The sequence below is a fragment of the Betta splendens genome, chromosome 17 (assembly GCF_900634795.4).
Source record: "Betta splendens chromosome 17, fBetSpl5.4, whole genome shotgun sequence".
Classification (NCBI taxonomy): Eukaryota; Metazoa; Chordata; class Actinopteri; order Anabantiformes; family Osphronemidae; genus Betta; species Betta splendens.
The window spans coordinates 130,574-150,539 of NC_040897.2; the positions used below are offsets into that span (position 1 = coordinate 130,574).

At 40.5% G+C, this 19,966-nt stretch overlaps 2 protein-coding genes across 3 annotated transcripts; both read right to left on the reverse strand.

The window, feature by feature from the left end:
- Positions 1-134: 134 nt before the first annotated feature.
- Positions 135-10,256, reverse strand: tfr1a (transferrin receptor 1a). Its single transcript, XM_029131167.3, has 18 exons — positions 10,100-10,256; positions 6,598-6,646; positions 6,095-6,332; positions 5,824-6,007; positions 5,483-5,705; positions 5,267-5,398; positions 5,056-5,151; positions 4,828-4,967; positions 4,588-4,739; positions 4,390-4,509; positions 4,178-4,263; positions 4,007-4,070; positions 3,837-3,904; positions 3,687-3,751; positions 3,490-3,583; positions 3,179-3,400; positions 2,640-2,798; positions 135-2,446 (listed from the first exon to the last, which is right to left on the reverse strand). The coding sequence occupies exons 2-18, from the start codon at positions 6,628-6,630 to the stop codon at positions 2,204-2,206; spliced, it is 2,319 nt and encodes a 772-aa protein (XP_028987000.1). The 5' UTR covers positions 6,631-6,646; positions 10,100-10,256; the 3' UTR covers positions 135-2,203.
- Positions 10,257-15,054: 4,798 nt separating this feature from the next.
- On the reverse strand, positions 15,055-19,807 carry ints15 (integrator complex subunit 15). Of its 2 annotated transcripts, none has more exons than XM_029132634.3 (8): positions 19,695-19,807; positions 17,553-17,753; positions 17,234-17,455; positions 16,964-17,129; positions 16,569-16,846; positions 16,238-16,475; positions 15,944-15,983; positions 15,055-15,439 (listed from the first exon to the last, which is right to left on the reverse strand). In XM_029132634.3, exons 2-8 carry the CDS (start codon positions 17,745-17,747, stop codon positions 15,223-15,225), a joined length of 1,356 nt encoding a protein of 451 aa, XP_028988467.1. In that variant the 5' UTR covers positions 17,748-17,753; positions 19,695-19,807; the 3' UTR covers positions 15,055-15,222. The 2 variants fall into 2 exon arrangements, with proteins under 2 accessions (XP_028988467.1, XP_028988468.1); XM_029132635.1 differs by having other exon boundaries at positions 19,699-19,805.
- Between the last annotated feature and the right edge of the window lie 159 nt (positions 19,808-19,966).

The following is a 19,966-nucleotide window of genomic DNA, read 5'->3' on the forward strand; positions in this document are numbered from 1 at the left end:
CTTAACAGTACTCATTTGTAGCATAATGAGTTATAAATAAAGGTTTAGTGAAAAAAATTATTTAAGATTACTTGAAGTTCTGTGTTAAATTTCATTCTGACATACTTACGGTACATAACAAAAAACACAACTCCTCAGTTTGATTGTTTATTGTAGCCAAAAGATGAAGCCAAGGAAAGCTGAACAATTATTTTAACAGTTTCAAACATCCTTTACCCGAGTAGTTAGAATTTTAAAAGCCCTCAAAATAAAGAGGCCATCATAATGAAAGCTACAAATTTGGTTTTGTTTGTTAGCTGGTGGTGACAGGCCCAAGTACCGATGATGAAACCTGCTTTACCCCTCAGTGACACCACATTGGCTAAATCATTAAACTTGAGCGGCCAATGGAGTTCAAAATTTTGCATCTGAAATCAATTAGTGACCAGACAGATCAGCAACAGATAAACTATTGTAACATAGAAAATTGGTTACATCTTTTTTCTTGCTGTAACACTGCCTAAATGCATTAAAGCAGACAAAGAAAAGCTATAGAAACCAGCCAAATACACGAGGCAAATCATCAAAAGTATTGTATCTAAAGTCAGCTCTATCATTTCTGTCATGAAACAAAAAGGGGCAAGGAAATCTAACACTTATGAACACATCCAAAACAAAATGTACACACACACACACACAATGAATCATTACCACGTTTGTGGTACTGAACCAAAACTGACAAACATTTGTTTTCAAAGCAACAAACCCTCCAGCTCAGTTCCGCATGAAGCCCAAAGAAGACACCTTTGATTAAAATGAGAAGTGAAACCAACCAACAACAGATTTAATACAACCCATCACTTCTGAACCTTAATGGAAAACCTATGAATGAGCTCATGTTTAAAACATCCCCATAGTTCATGCATAGAAAGAAGCTGCAGGTTGTGTTGTCTGGATGGAAAGGATGATAAAGCAGAGATGATCTAAAGATGCTGATTAGAGAATTGTGGAGAAATCACGCTTATATACAAACATTATGAGAAACACTGTTCTCGATAATAAACATCCACCTCTACAGTGAAATATGGAGGGCACTGCCTCCGATATAGACACGCACTGGTAGACAAAAACTACCTGTTTTTTTTTTTACATTATGGAAGACACTGCCCCCGATAATGCTGAGGACGAGAAGTGTACATGCACCAAGGGACCCACATGTGGCCAAGTGTCTCGCTTGAAGGCCCAGTGTCAGTTAGGAAAACACTTCAGCTATGAGAAGCACCCGACTGTTTAGTTACTGCTCGTCGATAACATGCACACTTCTGATAGCAGATGCTGCTTTTGTCATTTCGACAGTATAACTGTCATAATTATGGAAGGCACTGCTCCCGATAATTATACATAGTTTTATAAAAGGCGATAAAAAACTATTTATAGTGATCCCTGCCACTGATAAATAAATAAACAATAAATAGTTGTACGTTCGATTTCAGTGCCACGTTATTAGAAACCTTCCTCTGCTTATCAAAAGGCGTGTTTGCTCGTGTGAGGTGGTGACGATTCAGGTTTTTATTTTGTAATTAAGGACCAACTCTCCAAAGATGAACGCAACTCTAATTTTGGACGGCAGCGAACATCCAGGCTCTTCCAGCAACTCCTGAATCTTTCCACATAGTTAAGCAGGACATTTCAGCACACCAATGAAATTATAGAATCCAAAGTAAACCAACTCGGCCAAGGCAGCAATAGAAAGATCGGATTTGAACAGGCAAATAAAAACGTGTAAAAAAAAAAAAAAAACCAACAACAACAACAACAACAAATAAATGGCCACTTAAGTGTTGGCTCTGTATTTTGACCTTCAAAAGCTGGGATGGGGAAAAAAAATTACACCACCTTAAATAGCTTACACTTGAAGGGAAGGTAGTTAAATAGCACCGAAGTATAATTTTTAGAAGATTTCTTTTCAGTGATCTACTAAAACTTTGGGTTTGCCAATGAGGAAGGCTTAAGTACATTTTATCGTTAAATTAGTTTTATTGATGGGTGGAATGAGGGAGCTTATTGCCTATGGAGAAGGGTTGGGGAGACTGGTTTCTGATTAAAAGAAAATTGACTCATTTAGAAGCTGTGCATCAGTGTCTCCAACAGCCTGTTTTTTAAACTGTAAGCTGTGTTAACAGGCCAAAATGTGAACAAATACGATGGGAAGAGAAATACCCTTTTAGATTTCATTATCCAGAGACCAGATGTCACCTGCTAGCGAATTAGCACAGCCCTGAATGGTCCAGGTGGCCAGAGCAAACTGGTCTCTGAACGCATCCACATCTACGTTGGGGTCGTTGTTTCTCATGGCATTGAGGTGGTTGTACAGACCCTCGAGTGTGTGCGGGCCGGAGCCCAGGAGGACGTGACGGAAGGGACTCTCCCTGGGAGACACAAAGGGCGACAGGAAGTTCCTTTCCACCTGCAAAGAGACATGATTGAGTAAGATAGATTGAACCAACTGCACTGTAGTTGGTCATTTTCATGTTCATTCAAGCTCAGTTCCATGTTGAGGAGCTGCTGATCTTTATGACAGAATTTGTAAACCCAAGTACCAGCATGGGGCTACATAAGCTTCATGTTCTCTATAATGAAATCTTAAAACAAGCCCTTACTGCCATGATGCGGTCATTGATACTGCGGCACATCTCAATGTCTTCCAGATCGCTGTTCTGGATATCTGCTGTCAAACTACGAGAGGCGCGGCCGTATGAGCCATAGGCTGAGATCAACCACTGCACTGTCAGCGTCTTGGGCAACAGCTGAGGCTGCATCTGAAAGCACATTAGTCAGTGATAAATTAAGGTTGTAAGAAAACAAATATACTCAAATGTATACTTCGAGAAGGCAACTAAATTCACAGTATGTCAGCTAATAATACATTAGTCATGTTAACTAAAAAGACAGCTAAAATTAGAGCTCACGTTTTGATTCCCTTTCATGTTACCATGTACTTTTGGTTTCTCTTCAAGTATCTACAGTATGACCCAGAAATCGCAGATTGTCTGGGACACTGTTCCACTTCTTTAAAACTGCCATTCCAATAATAGGTAAATATTAAACAAGATTATGCATCAACAAAACTCTATGCCTGGCTCTGGCATTCTCTGGGATCGTTTCACTCACATCACTTAGTGTTTGTTGCATTGCTCACCCTCTGAACGTTCTTGACTTTTATGTTGATCTGTGCCACACGACTCCTTATAATCTTCTCATATCTTCCCAGGTCCATCCTCAACAGATGATCGTGGACCAGCCTCAGGGCTATGTGACCTGCGAACTGGGCTGCTACTCGAGTCAGCTGAGCGACACTGTTCTGCGTCACCGTGTTCAGCTTTTCCCGTGTGTCCAGCAATGTACCAAAGTACTGGTAGCCCTGAGAGGATAAACAAAAAAGACTTTACAATATACTTTACACCCACATGAACCAAGCTTTATATCTTCCACTACAGCAGGATGTCCTACCAGTTCATCCGACGTCAGTCTAAAGGAGACTGAGGGAATCCCAGAAAAAGCAAGGAAAGGATATGCAGCGCTGTCCAACTTTAGAGGCTCTAACCTGGAACATAAGCACGATTCAGTGGCGAAAGCCTGACAAAGACGCTGAACAATGAATGAAAGAGCGGTAAACACTGACACTGGGCAGCATCTTCCCTACTTACACACTTGATTCCCAGTTGCCTGCTACTTGAGAAAGGAGGTTTGCATCCTTGTTTATAGCGCTCACCTGAGGAAAAAAGAACCCAACTGAAGCTTCATACAAAAGATTAAAATAAATAACTTTGCTAAATAACAAACAACTGAGGATTTACCCCTTTGATTGTGCTTCCAATCAGAGTGTGCAATAGGGGACTCGCAGCAACCTTAAAATTACTCTGACCTAAGGAAAAAAAAAAAAGAAGCCATATATTAGCCATAATAGTAATAGATTTGTGGTAATTTATTTTTAATTCCTTAAAAAGGACTAATCTAAAGTAAATACCTGTTACTACACCATCCAGGTCAATGTAGGAAAAGGCTTTCATGCTCAGGGAAGACAAATAACCCTAGACATGCAAAACATCATCAAAACAAGCAACACCGAGCAGAATCATTACTTCATAACGGCAGTTATCGAGGAAATCTAGTGCCAAATCTCTTGGGCAGTTCTCACCTCCAGCCACTCAGTGGCGCCAACGTTCCCATATTCTCCAGCGCTCCAGCTCGCAAACACAAGGCTCCTTCTCGGCTTGAATCCATCTGTCAAAGTGGCAAATTAATACATTGTAACACATGTTATCAAAGCTTCCTTCATCTCATTCTATACTTTATCACATCAGACATCTACTGCCTCCATCAATGATCATCAGTTCACTGGAGACTCACCGTTCTTCACCATGTGTGAGATGGAACGCGCCAGCTCAACAAGGACGCTGGTACCAACGGTTGACGCTGCAAAACCTGGTCCCCACGCATCCCTCCGAGCCCCGATGATCACATACCGATCTTAAAAACAACATTAACCAGACATTTGTCACTCAGTGTTTGTTAATAAACACATTCTCTATTCAAGTAGATTCTCACCTGAGTCCACAAAGCCTTTTATGACCCCAAAGACATTATTTATCCTTTTCTCACTAAGAACGTTATTAACCTCCACAGTAATGACGTCTTTCTCGCCTCCCAGTCGCAAGACATCCCTCCATTGAGTTGGAGAACTGGGACCCTGCAGCTGTCTGTGGGACGCAGTTTAAATAGTGACTCTGTGAGAATCTGCAAAGACCCGCACAAGGTTCTCACAGGTGAATACACCATGAGTCGTACCTCAGAATGTCGTTGGCTGTGTTTATTGAGATGGTTTGGGCCACAATTGAAGGCAGGCCTGAAGACTGGACGGGAGGAAACTGGGTGTGATTGAAGGAGGGGAAGCCTGGGGTGTAGGGATCCCCTGAACCCAAGTGGACCTATGAGAAAAGCAAGGTCACTAACCAGACAGCAACTATGGCTCATCTGTTTGTGATTGTTCTATGTAGCAGTTCACCAAAGACTCACATGGCCAAAGAGCTGGGTTTCTCTCCCAAAAGAGCCATCAGTGCTGCCTGGGAAGATCAATACGGCAGAGGCATTCCTTCTGGCAGCATTGGCCACCTGCAAGCACAAGACACAACAAGCAGGGAGCTTATGAAACCATGTCACATGTATAGACTACAGACAGGAAGACATGATAATGTATCAGGTCCTCTTTTCTTACTAGAGCACTCACCTTCTCAGCGAAGCTGATCTTACCAGATTTGACCAGCACGACTCTGCCACTCAGGTCAATGTTTAGGTTGTTCTTGTCCTGCAACTGGTTCAAGTCTGCTTCGTCCCCATATTGTGCGTACACCACTGCTCCCTAGGGAAAGACAAAACATTATTCAGGTGTCCTTGATCAAATTAATCAGTTCACTTGATCTCATTAGTTTAGTTTGTAGATTACCGTGACTGTTCCATTGACACTGTAGGACAGGAAGCCCTTTGGATGATAGGTCCTCCCATTGAAAACCACTTTGTTGGAGCCTGAAGCTGGGGGGTCCTGAACCTTAACAAAGTGTTCATCGTTCCAGGATTTCATTCCATATTCATTAAACTTCTTAAACACTATGTTTGCCAGGTGATCATCGGCAGGAGAACCGGCGCGATGGTCATTACTGGTGAACTGACTAGTGGGAACAAAAAGACATTGAGACACACAACAGTGAAAACTGCAGTAAGGCCTTCAGTTAAAAGTAGGAAGGAGCCAACATTGACTTTGAATCTAACAGGCAGGTTCAGATTTACCTGAAAGTAGATTCAAACTGCTTTGTGGTGAGTTTTTGAGCAAGGAGATCTGTGACATTATCCCAGTCCATGAGAGGGGCAGCACCTGTCTCATGGGCAATAGGTCCTTCCACCGAGACCGTGGGGGCTATGCAGCCAGCAGCAGAGTCCTTCTTCCGATGAACTAGGTAGCCAATCAAGTACCCTGAAGTAAAGAAAACAACCATTTAAAAAAATGTTTAAGATTAAGCCCTGCAGAGCATGTCATTTTCAGAGTGAGCCCCCCTCTCACCAATGATGAAGATGAGAAAGACTGTGGCTGCCATGAAGCAAAGGTTCTTGGGTGTTCGTCCAAACCTCTGAGCCACATATGGTGTGCCGTTGGATTTGCGGTTGCTATAGTCTGCCACTCCGTTCTCACCAACTTCCTCCTCCATGTCCGAGGACAGCTTCATCTCTACCTGGCTGTTGTCTCCTTCCATGTTCTGGGTCAAGTTGAAACGTGTGTAGGAGTGCGGCTCCCCGTTGAACTAATGCCAGAAAAGAGTTTCACAATGTATAGCTCAGTGCAGGTACAAAGCATTTGAATCAGTAATGTCATGATTTTAATTATTTTTTTAATAGATTTTTTTCTAAATGAAAACTTAAAGATTAATATTTCACACGTTATTCTGGTAAATCATTTTCAACTCTGATACAAAAACACATAATGAAACAGTTATGTTAAAAGTGTCATTCTTGTTGTTGCCACTTCTAAAATAAGAGACCCATTTGAAACCCTAATACAATACTTACAATTTTGTTTATTGTAGACCTCGCCTGGTCCATTTTTGCTTATAAAGTTCTAAAAAAGAAAAGCAGAACAACAGACTTTATTTCATAGTCCAAAGCTTTAAACTCAAAGTGGAGTCTGTGTCTCGTGTGTGGGAATAATGGGGTGTCCAAAGAACACATCCCACCTCTTGTACAAATATCGGTGGGTCTTACTCTGCTGCTAAACTAGAAAGGCGGCCCTGTGTCTAGCACAAAAGACCAGTGTCCTGCACAGGTCAGTGCAGACTCTCAGAAGACTAGAATAACAGAATAAATAGCTTCCTTCCATCCTCTGTTCAAAACACAAGCCAAACAAAACAAAGTTTCGACCTAACAGAACACACGCTGAAACACAAGATGTCTGTGTATTTTTTCAATTATAAAACGCAACTTGCAGAATATGAGTTATGAATGTAATCTTACTTGAGAGAATCACACCGGATTAACTGTAGCAACAATGTTTTGAATTGGACAGAAACATTTAGACCAGTGTTAGACATGTGTAACAAGAACTATAAAAACACATTTAGGCTTCAATTGGAAAGTAGTCAATATTTCCCTAGCCCAACAAACAGCATCACACACTTCCTTATTAAGAAAGAAAGAGCTACAAGTCTGGTTAAAAATAAAATCAACCAGATAAAATACACTAAACAATGCCTTTACTCTGAAGAATTCTTAAAAAAAAAAAAAAAAAAAAAAGCACACAGTTTCCACAAAATCAACATACAAAAATAGATAAAGCTTAGTAACCAGGATAGGAAAATTTGAACAGAAGACTGTTCTCACCTTCAGTACAGGACTAACTACTAATTCAAAGGTTCAAGTTTCATCAAGCCCTTAAAAATGTTGTTACACTTCCTTAAACGTGAATTACTGGTTGAACCACTAACACAGTAACTGAGAACACTGCTTTGTTGACAGTAAACTCATTAAAAACAGATGTGATTTTAATATGGTTTACTGATTTCTGCTACTGCGATCCGTAACTGCATGTTCACTGCACAGGCAATCAGGGAACAAAGGTTTAAAAACGTGTCAATATCAATTATAAAATGTGTGGTCCAACAAAAAAAGAAAAAGCCTTCATGAGTAATACAGGCCAGTTTACAGGCTCCACTGACTGGACATCGCATGCAGAGAGCTTGTGTGAACGGATGCCAGGTGACACCAACCGTCGGACAGTCCTGCCCCAGTTCTCACCGTCAAAGGCTGGCCCTGCTAAACTCCTGTCCGCACGCAAAGAAAAAATACCCTAAGCTCCAACACTGTAAAAAAGGCCAGGGACATGTGGAACATGGCCAAAGCACAATTCAGAAAACAGTACCTATTCTAAGCATAAACATCAACTATAGAGCAACTCCTGGCTACAGAGTGGGGATGACTTCAAACGGCATAACACTAGCTACCAAAAATCTCTCCCCTTGGCCCAATAACTATAATTTTATTTATTAGATATAATTCCTATATTATTAAGTTCACTAAATCTGCAACATAATGGAAGATTTTTGTCATTTAAACTCGTCTAGTAGTTGGCAGCATTGAGAATGCTTTCTGTGGTGTTGATATTTTTTTATCGGCATCCCAAGTCTAAATGTTGAAATAAAAAGGTTATGTATCAAACCCAACTGTGTATGAAAAAGTTATGGATTTCTATAGACCAGTACAGATGAACAGGAATGAGGTGAGGATTAGCTGCACTGTAAAGCGAACTGATCTGGCAGCCAGAGAATCGTACATACCAAACATACCAGGTCTTAATGGAGGTAATGCTATAATCCGATTAACTTCTTAAGTGTGAGAATCAAATGGTCATTTGAAATACAACACAATAAAATAAGGCACGTTGACTCGAGAATATGCACAAGCAACATTCAGCACTACATTAACAATCCCTATGAATATGACTTTGATGCAGTGCTTTCTCTTATATTAGTTTAGAAACATGAAAAGCACAACTTGAAACTTCAGTGAAGAAAGGAAAAAAAAAAAAAGTAGTAGGCACGTGTGTGCAGCAGAGATAGTAGGAGCAAACTTGAGTCCCACCCTTCTGGAAAGCTCCAACGGGCATGAAGCAATCAGGTACATGACAACCAGACACCACAGTAGTCTGTTAACAGAATGAGGTAGATGTGCTCAAAAACAGACTGCCGTTTTCAGCAGTCACTGGAATTTCCACAATATAAGGCATGCACATCCCATTACATTAAAAAAGCGGCTATGAAGGACTGGGCTGCACTGCAGACAGATCGAATTTCAGCGTCATTGTGCGAAGAGTGACTTGATGTGTGGTTTTCAGGGCCAAAGACGTTGCAAAGCTTCCCCACAGTTCTAACTAAAGAAAAGCCCCCCCCATTGTTTGAATTACTGCATCTTGGTGTGGCGTTAAAGCCCATAGTCTCCCTAACACACTGCTATTTGCTCATGTAGTTGCAAATAGGACACACAACCTGCTGTTATTTTTATACTATGACATGACACGAGCTTTATGAAAATAACCAGAAGTAGTGACATCTATTGTCTAAAAAGGAGCCGTAATGACCAATAACATGCCTCAAAGAGAAACTATGCCTGGGACTAGATGCTCAGACACACCCAATTCCAGTGAAGAGTGCCAAGTCTAACCAGTGGGTTAAACCAGGAACTGAAAACCTTTAAATCTGAACAACTGTGCAGTCAGTTGAATTAATTTTATGACAGGAGAGACAGTTAAGGACAGAAATAAGTGAAGCAGAACTGGAATTGAGAGGGGGGGGGGTGAGAAGGTCTATCTGATGTGGCGCTATCAAACCATGTGACGGTCACATTGAGGGGAAATGGGGGGAGTCTATGCAGTTCATGGAAACAAAGCAGGCAAATCCCGTTTGCTTGTTCTAACAGCAATGCAGCACTAATTTCTGAATTAAAAAGACCCAGCAAAGGATGTAGTTGTATTATCTGCATCTGAGATGACAGATGCTGGGTCAACGTCACGCACGTCTCACGTACTATAAATGGCTTTGATGCCATTTGATGGTTTTAACGAGTGATACGCACCGTAAAGCTTAACGCACCCTCAAAGTAGAGGCTGTAAATTGACTGATTCGTTACCCCGGAGCATGAAGTTCACCGCTGCTGAGCAGGAAGGGTCGGAACTGCTAGCGCGGTCTCTAGTAGCACGGCTCTGAATGAACGTGACCTGCCGACGTCGGTTATGGCGACCGTCATGTACTTGGCATAAACCTAGCTTACTACAGCGACAGTGGTGCTTGAATAACACGCCCCGACAGAGTACAGGGTACAACAATAAGAAACGGATCGAAGCTGGGAATTAAACACATCGCGATGTACAACTTTCGGTTGTTAACACGCGGTTCAATGACCGACCGAGGCTGAACGCGTGTCCTTCCACAAAAGCGGTTAGGACCGCGTTACATTGGTGTCCCGTCCTCGCGCGACCCTTAAAGCGCCCTACCTAGCTAAAAATTACAGGTAAAACGCTCACCTATTCCTCAACGAATATTAAATGGATTGACGTCTTCTGTGGCACGCGGTTTCTCTTCTTCTATGCCGACTCAGTCTTCCAGGTGCAGAAACCGTCCTTGACTACCATGCTTATACGAGAGACGCATATGAATGACGTCATCATGGCACGCCCCCTTTCCGCCGTCTTTGAAGCTCTTAATTTTTAAATGCTCCACAGTTATCGCCCTTACAAAATTCTATTCAATTTTATCTGCATGGTCAACTTCCGACTGGAGTAGACATGTAAATATGAAGAAAATATTTATAATTCAAAAAGAGTTAGTCATTAATAAGTTAAGGAACGTGATGTATAAACTTATTCGTAGAAGTTACTCCTCAAGTACAACATTTAAAATGTGACAGTGACACAAACTTTTCTTTGATACTCAAGCTGGTGAGATTTGCCACTTGTTTTTTAGTGTGACCCCACTAGAGATCAGGTTTATTTTTACTTCCTCTTTTGCTATGTACAGATATTCGTGTTTCCTCCAACCCCTTTATTTGTGTACACCAATTGGATTTGTGAAGGTGAACTGTTCTGAATGTATAAAGCCAACTACTGGTAGATATGAGAGTTTACAATAGGGTCAAGTGTTTCTTACCACATACTGTGGTGTATGTAATGAAAGAAGGTGTTAAACAGCAGGGAGGATCCATGTTCTTCTAGATAAGACTTTATTAATCCCATAATGGGGGAAATTCTTTTATTTTCACCAGCAAAGAAACATTGAATAAGACAACGACCAAAACAGTATAGATTAGACAACAGTATTTACTGTGCAAGGATAAAAAACAGGGTATCGAGTAACTTTAAGTTTAGGTATTGCACATCTTCTGGTATACACAGTGTAGAATAAGAGGTATTGTACGTATTTTCAGTGTTAATATTTTGATGATATGGATGATTTTGTTTAATACACGACAACAACAATGAATGAGTACACTGTGCAGTTGTAGGTACATATTGTGTGTCACTGCAGTGCCATATTGTACAGTCAATAAAATACAATAGAAATCTTTAAACTGCAAACAGTAATACTAACAGCAAAGTACTGTGCTCCAAGGTACATGTTTTATGCTTTCAGTGCTTGTGTGTGTTTCCTAGGAAAGTGTTGCATTTTTAGAATGTATCAAAAATAGTCTAAAAGTCCATCTTGAGATTGATGCAACTACACATTGAATGCTGTTACTTATATATAATGTTTAATAAGGTAAAATAAAAAATAAAAGGTGATCTATAAATATCTTTAAATTAACCCATAGGGCTGGATTACGCACATAAAAGACCTAGGACCCAGCAGCACTTTAAATAACCACTTCTACTTTGAAGTGTGTATTCCTGAGTAATATTCCTGTGATAGAAGAAAATGCAGTATGTGTATGACTTTAATACTTAATTTTTACTATATAATGAATCTTATTAGAGAAGCTTTTTAAATTCCATTAAAAATCCTTGACTTTGAGTTTGTGAAAAAACCCAAGGCCAACCCAAGTGGGCCACAGTGGCTCACAGACATGCTGGCGTCTTCCATCTTCTCACCTTGAAAGAATGAACATAATAACCGCGAATGTCCAAGCAGCACCTGTCAAAATATGCCTTCTAGGAAAGGAAAGGGGGTGAAGCTCTGCTTAGGTTGGTCATCAGCGTGCTGAGTAAGTAGGGTTGAGTTTTATTTTCACTCAGGCTGTCTGGGATCAGTATAATTTTAAAATGGAAGCTTTGAAACGTTTGCAAACTGTATAGGGCACGAAGCCAACTCTGGTAAATGATTTAGTGCAAAGCTAAACACTGTTCATTTGGTCCTTACTCAACAAAAACACACACAACTCACATGCCAACACTTTAAAATGGAGAAAATATTTATAATTGGGTTGTCATATTACCCAATGTTATGTTCACACAGACAAGGTTGACAAATCAACAACCATTGTGATTGGGCCGTTAGTGGTGGGCAGAAGCAAAGCAGTCGCCACTGGTGGTAAATTATTAGTAAATCTTTGTAAACAGCAATTCCCCCCTCTATGTTTTGTAACCTTATTTAAGTGGTATTACTTTAATTATTGATTTTTGAACCAGACCAGCTTTAGCAGGCTTGTATTACTGTCCCTATAATTTTTCTTTTAGTTGTCCTCAGTAATTACATGTTTATGCTTGTTGCCCGGCAGCTAACATGTAGTTTATGTGAACCATGGCATTGGGTGGTCTGGGTTGGTTTTAATAATTTTCTCACAGCATATTTTTCCCACCTTGCTTTGCTTTGAATCAGGTGTTGTGAACAAAGTGTTATAGTTTTCTTCAGGTAACTATTAATATATGTATTCAAAACTGAGATCACAGTAAGTATTTTTCTTGCTAAACAGCCGCCTTGATGGGGGTTTATCGTGGGGGATGTCGTGTCTTGGAAACGTTCTCTCTGTCATGGATTTACAGTCCTGAAAGTTCAACTGCATTTTTCACAGCATGTTGTTGTCGTAGTTTCGTGCAAGGAGGCCCAACAATGTAAAGTGACCACAGAGTCAGGTGATAAACTACTCTGGAGCATAAATTTGAGGTCTCCTACCAACTCCTCTCAGATTGAAGAGCCTATTTATCTAGTACTGAAGCATTTCAGTCCAGTTCAGTTGCCATGCCTGTACTTCAACACAGTGCCAGTAGTAAGAATGGATTTAATACACTTTTTTTGTGTAATCACTACCTCTGGTGTGTAGTCCAGTAGAGCAATGGATAATAATTCTCTGCACTGAGTTAAATAGTTAACCATTTTGCTTCCTTGGAGGCATTCAGGACACTAAAAATATCAAGTAAATGTAATGTACAGTACAGAATAACCTGTGAAGGATGCAAGAGCAGACCACTGTGGTGAAATGATTAAGAAACACACATGCAACACCTTATGCAACCAAATCATCCTCCTTCGTACCTCTGACACAATCCTTTAACACTTCAACACACGCAACCTCAAACAGAAGCACAAGAAATTTATATTGTTTAATTATTAATGGTTCAGTTTGTCCTGTTCTGTCATAGGGCAGTGGGCAAGTTGACTATTAATATCACAGATGAACTTTCAGTAGAAATATACATAACCCTTATTCCGTAATAGGACTTGCACTAGTCAAGCTTCTGTAGAGACGTTTGTCTCTGGTTGGAGATTGTTGCTCCTTCTCTCATATCAGAAACCAGCAAATATTACACAAAATTAACAGGAAAGCTGAACAGGATATTATTTATATCCTCTCTTTTCTTGGGGAAATGTTAAAAGAGCACTGGAGTGTTTGCTGGAAAAAAACAGCTTTAATGTTTAAATGGCTTTAACTTTTAAACATGTCTCTGAGGACAGGACAATTATGAGCTCAGGGATTTCAGGATGTAAACTCTGTGATAAATCCCAAATGAGGGCCCTTCACTGTGAACATAACTAGACCTGTAATCGTTTCTCATATGTGTTGTTGGACCTGAAACAAAGCAACCTTGTTAAATATATATGAAGGCATTCACTCACACTACACTACAGTCAATTAAGGAATTTCCAAAAGCTAGTTGGAAAAGATTAGTTTGTATTATTTATCTTGCTCTCGTGGTGATTTTACACCTTATTTTTGCAAATTACCAGGTGCTTGGTCAATTCTGAAATTCTCCAGTCTTTCAGGTGTTTCTGACAAAGGAAGTAACACTAGATCAACTAATGAACTGTGTCATCTATTCAAACCTAAGATTTAGGGTTTTACTATTGAAACTAAAACCAACCTGAAAGTCACAGCAAACATGCACATGGGAGGCAGAGCAAACCAAACCAAGGCCATGGAAAATCTGCTGCACATACTGTCTCACTCCTCCGGTCTCACCACACACAGGACCAGCTGTGAGCCGATGAGAAAAAACAGAAATGCAAAATCTGGAATCTGAGAAGGAAGCGGACGTATGATTTATGGATGAAAAACCTCAAACACATTTTCTGTTACAAAGACACACTCTCACTTCTGGGGCCGCCTTTTTCACATGAAGAGTCCAGTATCTTTACGCGTCACATTCACTGACAGTGGCACATCACTTTCCCAGAAAACACATCTTTATCACTGTCCCACCCATGAGCTCTATAGGGGGAAGCCATAGATAGTACGATCTACAGATTCTGACCACTGCACAATCAGCCTTCAGCAAAACTGAATACCTGTCAAGAACAAGGTGACATTCAGCCAGAATCAGTAGTTGTTTAAAAGGACATTCTCTTGAAGCAAAAGTGCCACCTGACAATACATCCAGGTGTTAAAGACATTCTGAAAATTACATCTGTGCAATATATGATGAATTAGTTACAAGTAATGAGGACATCAGATTAAAATTGGAGTGGTTAACATATCATACATATCCACTGAAGCACCAAAAAGCCAACAGCCTTTAATGAATCTCCACTTTTGTGAGTTATTGCTAACGTAAAATGCTGCCGTCACAGACGCTTTGCAGACTAGATTGGATGATGCAATTCACATAGTGGATGAGGGCAGCTGGGGACCCAGGGCTGGGTCAAACCACTTTCTGCAGTTTTGGTGTGCTGACAACAAACGATAGCACTATCTGACTCAGGACAGAGACAAACTGATGCACCAAGGTTTGGCGCCACACGACTCAACTTTGGTTCCATAATTAAACACAGCATTTAGGACAGAGGTCAACAGACTAAATATTTGCACTTCTCGTGTTCATGCATAAGCCACTGGAGTTAATTTAGTTTCCCTACATGCATTTTAATTAATTTAAATAGTAATGGTTCTGGTCCTCATCCTAGACAAAGACATTTGCCTAAACCAGTCTTCTATGCAGTAAAAAGAAAATACAGCACATGCACTTAGGAACAGCAAAATGAAGCATAATACATGCCCATATAAAAGATGATGAACAGTGACCACAAGTGGAATATATAAGAACAACACCCAAAAAGTAAAAAAATATTTATTGGAAAAAGACGTTAGTTTTACAGACCGTCTCAGGAGCAAATATGCTTAATAAACCCATAACACGAAACTCTCATGCATACATCGGTTCACTCGTGCCAACAACCAGTATCCACACACATTCACACTCCACAACTGCATTGCTTTTTTTCAGTGGCTGGGTCGGAAGGGAAACTGCATCCCCGCGACAAAAGGCTGGGCTGGGTACTGGGGGTGAGAGGAGGGGTGCGTGGCAAGAGGCGTGTGTGCAGGATGTGTGGGGTGTGAGGCAATAGGGGAATGAGCTGCGTGGGGGCTGAAGGCCAGAGGAGGAGTGTGCATGTTGTTGTAGTACATCACTGGGCCGGACAGCACCAACTGCAGCAAACTGGAGACACATGTATATAAAACAGTCAGAACACAGCAACGACAAAGACAGAAAGAGACAAACATTCATAGTGGATGAGAATACAGTTATAAAATTTGTTTATATAACAGAACAGTGTTGCACATCACAACAAAACATGAAAGCATGAACAAGCATGAAAAGTAGAATTGGATTAAACAAACTTCACCACAGTTAATGTGAACGTGTGGCCCTCTTCGGCCTCATTTACTGTAAACATGTTTCTGGTCCTAAAACCGATCGGACAGTGTTTTGAGTGAACATAAGTTGGGAATTAGGTTGAAATTACCACTTATCAAATAAGCTTTCACCTGTTTTCTTCAGTTGTGTCTGTTATTGCACATGTGACCTTGCACATGCTCTTCACATGGGGATGTTGACAGATCTCTTTTACCCACAAAGCACACAGACGGATGTTTGTCTTATATTCAGACAACACACATCTCTTATTAAGTTATGAATAAATGAGAAGTGAGCTCTGCTTACTTGTTGTGGGGGAGGCGAGAACAGATTGATCTTAGGTCCTCTGTAGAGACGACATGTTATCATGAGCATTCAAACAACACAGCACAATGAACCTTCACCTAGCATTAAAAGTTTGAAGCACAGAACTATGTTATTAACAAAATTATTTCTGTCTAGTAAGTTACTGCAGCATCAAGAGCTGAAAAATTATATGATGTAATTAAACATAATAAAAAAGTGTTCATATTAAGTGCAGAAAATGGTACTGCGGTACCTCAGTAGCACTTTTTCCATGCCACCTTACCAAACTCTTACCTCTTGAGCACAGCAGGGCTCCACTGGCCATGGCCACCTGCAATGCTTGTGCCAGTCGGTCCAACGCTAGCTGAGACGCTGCATGTGTGTCTGAGGAAGATGTGTGTGTGTGTTTGTCTGCCTGGTCCAACAGTCTGGAAAGGTCAGAGGTCAGTGCAGCCAAGGACTCTATTTGAAGCAGTGCGAGGCGACCAAATAGACCTTTTTCATTTAGTATGTTTGGCAGCAACATGAAAACCTAAATCAGACAGGAGTAGACAACGTCATGGGAAATATGAGAATATGTAAAGTACATGGATGCCACAAACACATCAAATCAAAAACAACATACCTGTAAGACACTTAAGTGGAGAGCAGAGAAGAGAGGCCCTGTTTCTGGCTCACTCTCACTGCTGTCATTGGCTACCGCCAGCTTCTTGTCTTTCCTGTATACCAGTGGTGCCTTGACGCACCAGCGGACCAAGCCCCCTAATGGTGTCACATCAAGTGAACTGATAGGCTGGCTGCCTGAGAGTGGTGTATTCAGGAAGGCGATCAAGACTAGTCGAGGATCACTCTGGATCCATGACACAATCATCTGAAGAAGTTCTAGAGGAGGGGTGAGCTCTTCTGCGGGCAGACACACACATAAAGACGTAGATGTTAAAAAACAAAGTGGGTGTGTAAATATGAATTCCCTTTGATGGAACTCCTACATCTCTCTTGATGTTATTCCATCTTAAGTACCTGAGGTGAGATCATAGAGAGTGGTGACAGCAGTGATGAACTGGCAGCAGAAGCGTGGGCTAGCACTGTGGATGTTGTGCAGCGTGGAAACTGATCCGGGTACCATACTACAGTAATCATCTACAAGGACCTGTGCCAGGCGCACACAGTACACACAGTGTGTTCTCTGTAGAATACATTCAGAAAATACACAATCAACAAATGTACACCCACAAAAAGGTGAAGCATTCAACACATTTTATGTCTGTTTCTATGCGTTTGGTTTCTCACCTGTAACCAAGTAGCAGCACATTCTAAAATGGGAATTCTGCCCACTGCAATTGCCATGGACACCAACTTGCCTAATAGCACCATTCGGCTCTCATCTGCCTGATTGCCTTGGAGATTGAAGAGGGCAGAGAACATGAGCTGACGGACTGTGTCGCGACTCTGCTCCTGGAAACAGCTACACATGATCTCTAGCAGCTGAAGCTCCTGGAGAGCACTCATCCTCTGAAAGAACAACATAGGGGTCAATTATTGCCCCTTTTACACATTGCTGCTCAAACATTTAATATTGGTTAGCAAGCATTTCAAGTTCATGTCTTACCCTGGCTGGTATGTTTCTATCCTTGGGTGAATGCAGAATGAACTCCTCCACCAGATCCAGGGTTTTGGAATCAACCTGCGGAGGCTGCCTCCCAGACTGGACCAAGTTACAGATGTAGATGTCCAGGTGATAAAGCAGCTCCTTTGCTGCGCTCAGTACATCACGAGGAAGCAACGACTGACGAATGTCACCCATCACCACCTGACCAATACAAAAACAACAAGGTAAAAATGAAAAATATGACTAACTATGAAAAAATAATTTAATCAAAAAGGCTTTTAATGACTTTAACAGTAAACAACTCACACAGTTTAACAGGTTTAAAGATTTAACACAGAAATGCACTGCGGTCAAGTGAGCCGTCGTTCGTTCATCCGTCGTTCAGCCAGCCGCGCTTCAAAAACGTCTTGCGCCCGTATTACGCACTTTACAGCAGAGCACAAAACACGCTCCTTGCGACTTCCTCTTTTCATAGAGAGACATGTCTGTTCAAAATATGGAAAACTACGAAACAAAATATTGCATATATAGAAAACTGTCGCCTAATAAAGATCTGTGAACTGTAAAATTAAGCATTTATTAGTATTTAAAACTACCATGTCATACTGTAAAACTTAAATTTGGTGCATAGTTCCAGGCCCAGACCACTTTCTTCTTGTTCTACTAGAAGTGTACTATCACCAAGATCTGTATATTTTTACTGTATAGTTTAGGATTTATTAGTATTTAAAACTACTATGTAATACTGTAATACAGTATGGGCCGTATAGTCAACTTTAATGATTAATAACTTGACTTTGGTGCATAGTTCCAGGCCCAGACCACTTTCCCCTTGTTCTACTAGAGGTGTACTATCACCAAACAAAGATCTATGAATTTTTACTGTATAGTTTAGGTTTTAGCAATACTTGAAAGTACTATGTCATACTGTAATAGAGTCAAATTTGATCATTAATAACTTTCAATAACTTTCAGGCCCAGACCACCTTCCCCTTGTTCTACTAGAGGTGTACTATCACCCCACAAAGATCTGTTTTCTTTTTTTACTGTATAGTTTGTACTGATCTCCAGCCTAGCTTAACTTGCCTATGTTAGGTTTTTACTGTAACATTAAGCACTTATTAGTATTTAAAACTACCATGTCATACCGTAAAACATTTATAATTAATAACTTGACTTTGGTGCATAGTTCCAGGCCCAGACCACTTTCCCCTTGTTCTACTAGAGGTGTACTATCACCACACAACGATCTGTGTATTTTTACTATATAGTTTAGGATTTATTGGTATTTAAAACTACCAGGTCATACTGTAATAAAGTCAACTTTGCTGATTAATAACTTGACTTTGGTGCATAGTTAACTTTGGTGCACAGTTCCAGGCCCAGACCACTTTCCCCTTGTTCTACTAGAGGTGTACTATCACCCCACAAAGATCTGTGTATTTTTACTGTATAGTTTGTACTGATCTCCAGCCTAACTTAACTTGCCTAGGTTAGGTTTTTACTGTAATATTAAGCATTTATTAGTATTTAAAACTACCATGCCATACTAAACATAAAACCTTTAAAATTAATAACTTGACGTTGGTGCATAGTTCCAGGCCCAGATCACTTTCTTCTTGTTCTGCTAGAGGTGTACCATCACCCCACAAAGACCTGTGTATTTTTACTGTATAATTTAGGATTTATTAGTATTTAAAACTACCATGTCATACTGTAACACTGTATGGGCCTTATAGGCAACTTTAATGATTAATAACTTCACTTCGGTGCTTAGTTCCAGGCCCAGACCACTTCACCCCTCAAAGATCTGTGTATTTTTACTGTATAGTTGGCACTGATCTCCAACCTAACTTAACTTACTTATACACACATACACAAGCAAAGTTGAGGAAAAAATCGCCTTTTAACAATACACGTGTAAATGACTGATTTAGAAACTGCACAACTACAACTTCCCAACATGTTTTCAGATGGACCACAAGCTCCACGGTGGGTTCGTCTCCTCGACCCTGCTACTGTGGGTTTTAGCTAGCAACATTAGCTAAAAACAGTGAATTTCTTCGGTCCAACACGTTCAACGCGTATTAATAATTATTGAAGCATTTTCAAAATACAACGTTTGTTTAAGCGATGACTTACCTACATGAAATGCTCCTGGTTTCCTCAATAAATGACCTGACAACGAGAATAGGGATGAGTCTTAGAAGGAGCACAGATCCACTATCCACTTCCGGCCGCTACGGAAGCGTGAGCAGACAAAATAGGTTTTTTTCATAAACCAGGGCAATATGCTATTTAGTAAAAGTCGACAAAGACATTACCTACAAAATAACAGTCATTTGGCCTAGAAATAATAAATACGTTTATTATACATTTGATATACATAGGGTATACCTGAGAAACGTAACCTT